The 10,283-nt window shown below is 42.4% G+C and overlaps 2 protein-coding genes across 2 annotated transcripts; one reads left to right on the top strand and one right to left on the bottom strand.

The window, feature by feature from the left end:
- The first annotated feature begins 40 nt into the window (after nucleotides 1-40).
- Nucleotides 41-3,544, top strand: atraid (all-trans retinoic acid-induced differentiation factor). Its single transcript, XM_053887675.1, has 7 exons — nucleotides 41-177; nucleotides 269-402; nucleotides 706-774; nucleotides 887-958; nucleotides 1,062-1,183; nucleotides 1,261-1,361; nucleotides 1,426-3,544. Exons 1-7 carry the CDS (start codon nucleotides 82-84, stop codon nucleotides 1,528-1,530), a joined length of 699 nt encoding a protein of 232 aa, XP_053743650.1. The 5' UTR covers nucleotides 41-81; the 3' UTR covers nucleotides 1,531-3,544.
- Nucleotides 2,446-6,869, bottom strand: eif2b4 (eukaryotic translation initiation factor 2B, subunit 4 delta). Its single transcript, XM_053887674.1, has 13 exons — nucleotides 6,821-6,869; nucleotides 6,510-6,547; nucleotides 6,261-6,414; nucleotides 5,707-5,895; nucleotides 5,537-5,619; nucleotides 4,953-5,044; nucleotides 4,764-4,878; nucleotides 4,312-4,388; nucleotides 4,020-4,122; nucleotides 3,817-3,944; nucleotides 3,036-3,213; nucleotides 2,790-2,970; nucleotides 2,446-2,729 (listed from the first exon to the last, which is right to left on the bottom strand). Exons 1-13 carry the CDS (start codon nucleotides 6,840-6,842, stop codon nucleotides 2,530-2,532), a joined length of 1,560 nt encoding a protein of 519 aa, XP_053743649.1. The 5' UTR covers nucleotides 6,843-6,869; the 3' UTR covers nucleotides 2,446-2,529.
- Nucleotides 6,870-10,283: the final 3,414 nt, after the last annotated feature.

Here is a 10,283-nt window from a genome sequence, read left to right as displayed (position 1 = left end):
CTGCGCAACCCCTGGAAAGACAGGAGCAGCTTCCTGTCACATGGCAGCTGTAAGTGGATCATGTGACTTCTGTCTGTGAAAATGCAAGCTGGGGGTGTCCAGCTGAAATGTTTACTCTTTGTTTTCGTCGTTTTTTTGCACATTCTTTACAGTAGTTCCCAGCTGAACGAGCTGCAGGTAAGCCCGATGGAGTTACGTTAGATGTTTATGTTTCGCTCCCAGATTGTGGGTCAGCTATAACCAATATCGGTGTGTGTCGTCATGATAGGTATGTGAGCGGTGTACGGGGAAGGTCCCCAATTCTTCCGCAGTGGGACAGTTCTGCTCCTCATCCGCTGGTCGGATAAACAGACGTTGCTGCGTCAGCAATGGCAACGCTGGTGACCCTGAACGCATCACCGGGTACATTGACTTTCACGTTTGTCTGTGAAGTAGTTGGTCTGTTTTTATCCTGAAAGTTATTTTAGGTCGCCATTGCCCGTTTTATCCTAAAATTGTATTGCTACATGCGCATAAATATAACCCTTATTTGGTTTTGTAATGAGCGAGTAGTTACATCCGGTTTCTACAAAGGATCAATATTGTCGTGCTGAAAAACAACACGCAAGTAATCAATAGTAACGTTGACACAACTTAAAACTTTATTTTGCTTGGGCTGTTCAAGGTTATAACAACCATGTAACGATTTTATCCTTGGGGTCTCAGGCTGGATTTGTCCAATTGTTCGCTCACTAAAGTGGAGGGTCTCCAGGAAGCTTCGACTGCAGTAATCCTGTGAGTGTTGTTTCTTGTTTTCAAACCCAGAAAATTATAAAATATGGGGCCGCAATTTCCCAATGGCAAGGCACACTTATACAAACACTTGTGGTCAACACTTTCTCCCCAGGGATCTGTCCGACAACCCCATTGTCAACCTGAGCGAGTCAACCTTTCAAGGCTTTGTGATGTTAAATTATTTGTAAGTACATGGTTTGATAGACCACATCTTTTTCATGACATGAGGGTTTATAAATTCTTATGAAAACAAAAATGCCATACATTTTTTTTAAATTATGATTCAGAATCCTGCCACCAGATGTAGCTTGTCCTGGAGGGGATGCATCCTGGGACAGGTTAGAGAGTAACAACCGCAGTCGCCTTTGTGGGGGCCAGAAGAACACATGCAACCAGACAGGACAGCTGTGTAAGTGTTGCCACTGCTCAGACGCAAACATGCATCCTTGTGGATTTAATTCAGAGCACCATGTCTGCACTCTCCAGCCAACACCTGTCCAGAGTTCTCCCTCTGTGAGCCCAACGGCCCGGGCCTGTTCAACTGCAGCTGTGATGAGGGTCACCATGGCTACAAGTGTCTGAGAGAGGTCAGTGCTGCACGGCGTCAGTGTTGTGAGACAGACTGGGTTTGACACGCCTCTGGATCCTCAGGGCGAATTCCCAACTGTCCAGGTGTTCGCACCTCTGGGAGCGTCTACGGTCGTGATCTCGTTCCTGCTTTGGGTCAGTCAACGACGAAAAGTCAAGTCCATCTGAGGCTGGGTGCACAGATCTTCACCTGATGTTACTGATTCTGCACTGACTATTTTAAAAGGAGCTACTAAGTTATTTGTTTTAGTACTGTAATGCACATGTACATTTTGAAAACCTGCCGTTCCAATTTTGGATCAGAAATCTGTGTTGAGATAAATCCACATTTTTAATGTTTTTAAAACATTGTAAGCCAAGGTTGAAACTCGATCGTGATCAAGGTGTTTATTATTGCAGCCTAGTTGTGAGGTAGATTGTATCTGATGTTGAACAAGAGGAGATATGGTGCAATATGGAATCATAAAATGACAGCTTCTGTCATGCATTCCTGAGGATTTATCAGTGATTATTCCTCTATACTATACTGTAGAGGGAGGTGTAGGCCAGTGTGCACTAAAAAGATTTCAAACAGTTCATCAGTTTTGTTTATGTTTAAAATTTAAAATTGCTGACTTCATAAAATGACAGTTTCTGTCATGCATTCTCGAGGATTCATCAGTGATTATTCCTCTATACTATGCTTGCCAGTAGAGGGTGTAGGCCAGTGTGCTATAAAAAGGTTTATAAACGGTTTATCAGTTTTGTTTATGTTTAAAACCATGAGATTTATTCGATTCCGAACTCAAATAAGTGAATCATAATCATTTTATTCTGACAAGTGATCATCTGGTGGTGGTCCATATTTTGATGATTTTTATTCCTCTTTAGTGTGTACATTTGAAATGGTACCGTTTTATAAACTGTAACTGACATGTGTCCTTTTTGCCTTTTCATTTTTCAGTTTAAACTGAACATATGGCTGTGGCATAACCACCGTATCAGTTGTGGAACCATGTTTAGTCCGTCATTTACTTGTTTAAAAATATGAGCGTGGTATTTAATTGATATTTATCGTTTATTGTACCGCCACCTGCAGGAAATGACACGCACAATGAAGTGGGTATATTTGGGATGATAAGATTTATTTGCATGCTAAAAGCACCGCCTTCTTTGCACCCCTCATGCTCACTGGTCAATGTTCTTCACCCGGAGCACCACCGGCACCGACGTGCACGGGATCATTCCAAGATCGGTGATGACTAGGTCCACAAAGTCAGGCGGCGTCACATCGTATACCAGGTTGAGGAGACCCAGTTTGGGCACAGCCTGCCATTGCTGCAGCTGCGTCTTCCCTTTGCGGGTCACGATCAGATCGTCGGGGTCATCTAGAAAGATCGAATTAAAGTTGAACACCATCTTCTCACGACAGAGCAATGTCGACATACCAAGTTCATTGGAGACAAAGGAGTCCGTCTGCACCCGATCACAGAACTTATACGTCTCACAGCAGACGAGTACAGGCACGTTGAAAGCTTTGGCCACCAGAGCGATCTGAGACGTCCCCACACGTGACATCACGTAACCGTTGGCCAGCAAGGCGTGAGCGCCCAAGAACACCTTGGACACCTTCCAGGAGAAGATGAAACCATCAGGGTAAAAGGTCAGAATGACACTGGTTCCAGAATCCTAACCTCTGGAAGGATGTAGGACACAGCTGAGATGAGGACGTAGGTGCAGCTGATGCCTCTCTGGACAAGGCGCCTCAAGGTCTCTCTGCCTTCCAAACGCGGCCGACTGTCAACGACTATCACTCGGAACTTCCTGCTTTTCTCGAAGGCCTCACAGAGGATGTGGTTGACCAGTGATGAGCTAAGGAAAAATTCCAGAGAGTGAAAAAGGACTGCATGTTGCAAGACTCGGGAGGTAGCAAAACTTTCTTATTTTTCTTTAACTATATTTGGCCATATAACATGAGCGACATATCCTGAAACAACCCCAAACCCCTGGCTGACCCCTGTGGAACGCCACGCTTAGTGTAAGAAACATAATAAAAAGAAAACATGAAGAGATTTCAAACAACTGATGACTGCAAAAACAAGTGTACCATGTGACGCACATAGTCCGCATTGCCAGTTTGTCACTGTCCAGCAGCTGTGCTGTAATTTCCTGCCTAGATATTTGACATGTTTTGACAACTTTCGCTCTGAATCACTGTCTACAAAGTTTATACGTTTGAAGATTAAAATGTCTGTAATAAATACATGGTCACTTTGACCTTGACATACAGTACTGTGTAGTATCAAATAAGTAGCAGAAATATCTAAAAAAAAGTCTGAAACATAAACAAGCATCAGACAGGTGTGTAAGCAGGGTACGTGTGCAGCAACATCATACTGTCAACTGTCAGGAAGTCAATCTGAATTGCTCACGATTAATGATGTCCACCAACATACATTCATTATTGACACCTACCATCCATAAACCAGGATGACGTCTCCATCACTGATCTTCTCGATGGAGTACTTGGCTATAGCTTTTGCAGCTAGGACGATCTTCTCATTAATGTAGCACTCAATGCAGCCCAGCAGTTTGCTCTTGGCCTGGAAAACACAAGGCCCGCTAGTGTTTGTCAATAAGAAACCTGCTTGTCAACACGGGCTTTCTGCGACATTCACCTCGTCTTCTTTGGACTGAGAGGGAATATTGGAGATCTCCTTCTTGATGTACTTGATAGCATTACCCATGCTAGCAGACAGAGGGCGACACTGGTTCAAAAAGCTGTAAAAAGAAATGACCAGCGTTGAACAACTGACAATCGCGTCCAAAGTTTATGACACAAACTACAGTCCACGTTTAAAACAATGGACAATGATATTCACAAAGATTGAACCTTTTTTTTTAAATTCAACAACACTTAAAAAAGAAAATAAGACTGACGTTTGAAGTGGTGAATGACAGTTGTGTTACCTGATATAAGGTTTTAGCTTGTTTACCAGGTCTCTGGACAGTTCTTCATTTGGTGGAGTCGTGTAGTCCCTTATTACCTGGAGGAAAACAGATCATTATTGTACACGTTTCAGTAGTGCCGATGTTTTTAACCCCAATGTTGTCACTGCAGTTCATCACCAATGCTTGCGATAATAACCCAGTTACACTAACTGGTTACAGCTGTTATTACCTTCAGTGCCACACCCAAAGACGTATTGGTGCTGCAACTGGTACTGACTTAATTGTTAAGACGTGCAGATGTTGTTTTAGCATCATAGTTTTAACTGCATCAGCCTTCCTCACACAGAATATCTCACCAAATGACATATTGCAATAGAAACAACACCAAAAAACCCCTCCATAAAAGCCATTTAAAGGGGCTGATAGGAGAGATATTTAGGGTGATGAACTGCATAATACTACTTAAGTACCTGTTGGAAGGCATGCAGTAGAGCCACAGAGCGGGCGTTGGACCCTGCAACGATGCCCTGAGAATACTGTAGACCCAGTCGCACAATAGCAGGATGGATGACTGAGGAGGGAATGCTGGAAGAAGCAGCTCATGAGCAAGGCAGGAAACAAACTTCAACTTCACAAGTGCTCGCTGGTTTACAGCTCACCTGACTTGTTGTGTTAAAGGAGCTTTCCGACTGTACTGGTGAAGGTGAGACACCAGGCTGACCTTGTAGCCGTAGTCAGCTCGTAACGGGATCTGAAGAGAGTCCGAAGTGAGCACATTAAATCATGCGACTTAACTGTGATACTTGGTTCTGGCGGCATAAAATAAGTTTACCATCACACCTTCATTTGATCCAGACTCATTGTGAAGGCCACACATCACTCACACACTACAAGACCAATGGATACTCTGAAGCTCCAGGTTATAAAGCAACAAAACATAGACATGTATCAGAAGCTGTCGGTGTAAGTCCTAATTTATTACGACAGAAAACAAATGCACAGCAAGCAGTTAATGTTAGGTGATACTGAGATACAGCTCCCATCTAAGGAGCAACAGAAAGATGATGGACAGTAAAGGGAAAAGCAGCGGAGTGGATGGATTCTACCTGGTTAGACGCATGTTGCGCTGGACTCTAAAAGGAGGGTTATCAGCACAATCGCAGGTGCACTGTTGGCTTATTATAATGAGCATTGCCTCAAACAACACAAGCATTCATACCTCATGAAACAGAAAATACTCTACCTGCTGTCTTTCCAGCTTCTTGGCCACCTTCTTTAAAACATCTGGGTTGTCTGCCTGGATGTGTTCCGGGAGACGTTTCACGACTGGAAACAAATGTACATTTAGCCATGGGAAGGACTGGAGCAGACTGAATTACATAAAGAGGTGGTAGACAAACACTGGTCCAGTACCTGGCTGCAGCTCGCTGGTCACTGCTTTGGGTTTGCTCACAGCAGCTTGTTTGGAAGCTCGCTCAGCCTCTTGTCGCGCTCTCCTCTCTGCTTTCAGCTCTGCTTTGCTCTTGGCTGGTTTCTCTGTGGCAGCAGGAGCTTCTGGTGCAGGCACTGGGAGTGTTGCAGAGGCAGGCACTGCTGGGGGAGCTTGTTGGTCAAAATAGAAACAGAAACAAAAAATATTTGAGTGCAAGTATAATACATGGATGTGTTCCACTTGAATGCGTTTTGATGGTATTTATGTTGACATTTCTTACAAACATTTGTCTTATCTATGTGAAAAGAAATTGAAAGTAGGGTTGAAATCATATTCCAATCTGTCGTTACATTACTTATGGCTTTGGATAAATGCAAACAAAATGGGTAAATTGGTGACTAATATACACATAAACATGCATGAATAACTATTCAGCATTTACACTTCAACACAAGAACACACAGGCATTAGATCTGAAATCGGTGGAATGAGGCTTGAAAAATGCGCAAAAACGCAATTCACACAAACTCCTTACCATTTTGGGAACCTGGTTGCGAGACAGCAACACTGGTTGTCGTCTTTCCCTTATCCTCTTCCTTTCCATCCTTCTTCTCTTTGTTTTTCTTCTGGTTCTTCTTCTCCTTTCTCAGCCTCTGCTTCTCTTCTTTAGTCAACTCTTTGCCTTCATTCTGATGTTCAGCACAGTCAATTATAAACAAAAGAAATGACGCCAAATTTACATCATTTCACTTCACGAGATAGAACTACCCAGGCAGATCCTCACCTTAACACGTTCGATAAGAGCCTCCTTCTTGTCATCATCTGTAATTTTAACAGCAAATATCTATTAAACAATCTCAACAGTACATGCAAAAACTTTGCATTAAATGCACATTTGACAGGGGATGACGCAACATTATGTTTCTAGTAGTTGCTAGCTTTAGCGACATTAGCCAGGGTCAATTTCTAGCCAAACATACTTTCACAAACGAAAGCTATGAAACAGACACATGCCCGATTAAAACACCATATTATATAATGTATGTAGCAGACACGTGAAGGACAATCCAGGTGATATACACACCACACACTCACCTGTCACTCCACTGTCAGCCATGTTTACTACGCGCTTCACTTCCGCCGCTTTAGCGCTAGACCGCGATTCCAAATGATTGTCGATCGCCCTCTGTAGGCTGGAGTAAGTACTGCAGCTCACAATCCTTTTGAATAGTCTTCAACTCCGGTTCTATCGTTCTTTCTCCAAACCAGAGATCATGACAGGTTTCACCACTTTCCCATGATGCTTCCCTCTCACCTCAGCTGCTACTCTGTTATCACGGAGCAAAATCTCCAATCAACATTAACATTTTTTTGTGTGCTCAGAACACACATGAAAACAATAAATAAACAGTGCTATTTGATAGCTCTCTATCAACACAAATGTATGTAAAATTAATAATGGAAAAAGATAAATTACGGACAAATTAAATTGAATAAATATTCACACAATGTCAACAAAGTATACAAAGTCTCTATCATTTAAAACATTTACAACAAAAGCAAATTGAAAAAAATAAATAAATAACAAGGATTGCCTTCTCAAATTCTTAATTCTTGTAATGTACTTTAGTTCAAACCCAGTAACAATAACTGAGTTATAATCATTTATTACAATGTTATTATCAGACTTTCTCTTACTCTTCTTTATTCATCATTGCGTGTACGTGTACTCTGGTTAATAACTTATATTTTATTTTTTGTGATAGCTATTTAAATTCCTTATCACCTGTAGCTCCTTACTACAGGGTATAAATCTTTAAGTCATTGAATCTCATTTATCACCAATAATAAGGAAACAATGAAAACATAAAGATGTCAACAATCTTATTTATTAGTTGTTGTCCCAGAACTATTTTAATAATGAATAGTTTCCAGTTTCCACTCTTCAACATAATAAAGTAGTCATACGACGCTAATTGTCACAAACTTGGCTAATAGCATTATAGAAGAAAATATACTGTCAAAGTGTGAGTCTGTCATCTATTTGTTGTCCATGATCAAACATGGACAGCCAACAAAGATTGAAAATAAAATAAAACCAACTTATACTTCTTTGCTAGCTCTATCTAGCTTGCTTGATAGATAGATAGATAGATAGATAGATAGATAGACAGAACGATAGATAGATAGATAGATAGATAGATAGATGATAGATAGACAGAACGATAGATAGATAGACAGACAGACAGACAGACAGACAGACAGATAGACAGATAGACAGATAGACCGATAGATAGACAGACAGACAGACAGACAGACAGACAGATAGACAGATAGACCGATAGATAGACAGACAGACAGATAGACAGACAGACAGATAGACAGATAGATAGACAGACAGACAGGTAGATAGATAGATAGATAGATAGACAGACAGACAGACAGACAGACAGATAGACAGATAGATAGACAGACAGGACAGACAGGTAGATAGATAGATAGATAGATTAAAAAAACCAGTCAACATTATTAGTTGTTTTTTATTTATTTTTCTTCAAGACAACAAATGAAATTAAACTTGATTCAAGGGAAAACAATCTCAGCACTTGAGAAGTCTTTGACTCCACGCTGGTGTCTGCTGACTGTATTCACGACGCAGTAGCTGGTTGAAGGGGACCAAACCTCACAAAAACACCTGACTTGGTTCCGTTTGACCAGCCACAGCAAGGCGTGTTGCTTCAGCAGACCTTGGCAGCGCAAGACAGAGAGGGTTGTAGATGTAGAGGATATTACAAAAGGGGGGAATAAAAGTACTGGTACACGTGTCCCGTCCTCTTGATCCTTACCTATAAAACACAGAGAGGACAATCATCAATTAGTCTGCAGAAGTATGTGGGGGATGGTGATTCATATTCTGCATGGTAACCACATGGAAACTCAACTCAGATCCTATTTTTGGGACAGGCGTGCATTGGAATGGTTTCCTTTCAAATCTGGCCAACACTAGCGAAACCTTCACTGACAGCTCCTGCCCTCCCCCTATTCCCTTCATGAAAGTCCTGCGCCTGCCATAGAGGGTGACAGCTGTGCTCCGTCCATCAACCTTGACTGGAATGTTTCGTCAAGACCCAGATCAGGAGCTGGTGGCGTAACGCTAACCGTGCATGTGTCACCTGTTGTCCTGAAGCACACAAACTCATGAACCCCCCGACACCCCTGTTACTCCTGAGGTGTAGCCAAACAAAGCCATGTTAGGACCTGGCCAGTTGTGATGTGGTCCCCTTGAAACCACACACTTCCTTACATTCCATAAGTAGTGTATTAATATGGGGATATAAGGAAGCATGTCGTCACAAGGGGTAGCAACTGTTGTCGGGACACAAAGCAGCTTTTCAGGAGCCAAGAGCGGGAAGTGGAACCACTGCTGTGATCATGGTTTAGGCTAACAAAGGCATCTTAAAGTGTCAGTGGATATATATTTCAAGTCAATATTAGGGTACGTCAACCCTCATTTCTTAAGTTCCTGCACACCACGGTCTCATTTGCTGGTGGTATAAAAACTAGCTAGCTACTGTTGTGTTCACTTTCTGAATATATTATCACCCAATTCAAGTTTTCACATAGACATGAGATGTAGATGCAGTTGAAGTGATGTTGAATAGCGGACGGAAAAATCAAGAGACAAGTGAAAGAAACTTCAAACTTTTACTCACCGTTCTCTTGGTCTCCCCTCAGAACAAGTGGCTTCTATCTAAAGCAGCGACCCCAGGCTCCCTGAGCCACTTGATGAAACCACATGGTCAGCCCCTGTCTCACACCTCAACTTCCTTACCACCTGAGGGAAGCTTCACACTGTGCTATCAGCTACTTTCCCTTTGCACTGACAAAAAGTGGAAACAAGAAACAGTAGGCCTCACTATTGACGTCCCAAAACTGAACCTGGCTCTAGAACATCTTTCCCACTTCCGCAACTCTTCTTCTGCCTTCAGCTCCGCTGCCATCCTCCTTCTTCGTCCCCGGCTCGGTGGATTGTGCCCACAACAGGCCTTGCAGATCGGCCTTTTCTATCCCGCCTGGGAGGGTCCCCCCTCCAAAGCGGCCTCCCACCTGTTGGTGTCCTTTAGAAGCCCGGGCCTCTCCTGCGCCTCCTGTCCGGCCCAATCAGGACCCTGACAGTGGGGAGCCAGCCTGTTAAATCACACCTCTCAGCTGTTCGCACTGGGCTCGAGACACCCTACACCCCCAACCCACCACCAGAGTTTTATGTCAATGGATACTTTTTGGATACATATTGCTAGAAATAGGGATGAAAAAATGAGTATAAAAGACAAAGAAAGTCCAAAATTTACACACTAGAAGAAGAGTTTTGCTCAGAATTTCCTTCCACTCGTGATACAACAATCCTTATTAAATTTCAGATACTCTGCATTTACATTTTTCCTTTAATGTTTAAGGTTTCATTGCAGTTTTTATTATTGAATTGTTTTGTGTTCTACATATTTTGTGAGTTGTTTGATCAATTTGAAATCAAATAGTGGGCCAGACAGCAGTAAAACAT

The sequence above is a fragment of the Synchiropus splendidus genome, chromosome 15, assembly GCF_027744825.2.
Source record: "Synchiropus splendidus isolate RoL2022-P1 chromosome 15, RoL_Sspl_1.0, whole genome shotgun sequence".
Taxonomy (NCBI): Eukaryota; Metazoa; Chordata; class Actinopteri; order Syngnathiformes; family Callionymidae; genus Synchiropus; species Synchiropus splendidus.
This window is presented reverse-complemented; position numbering and strand designations above follow the sequence as displayed.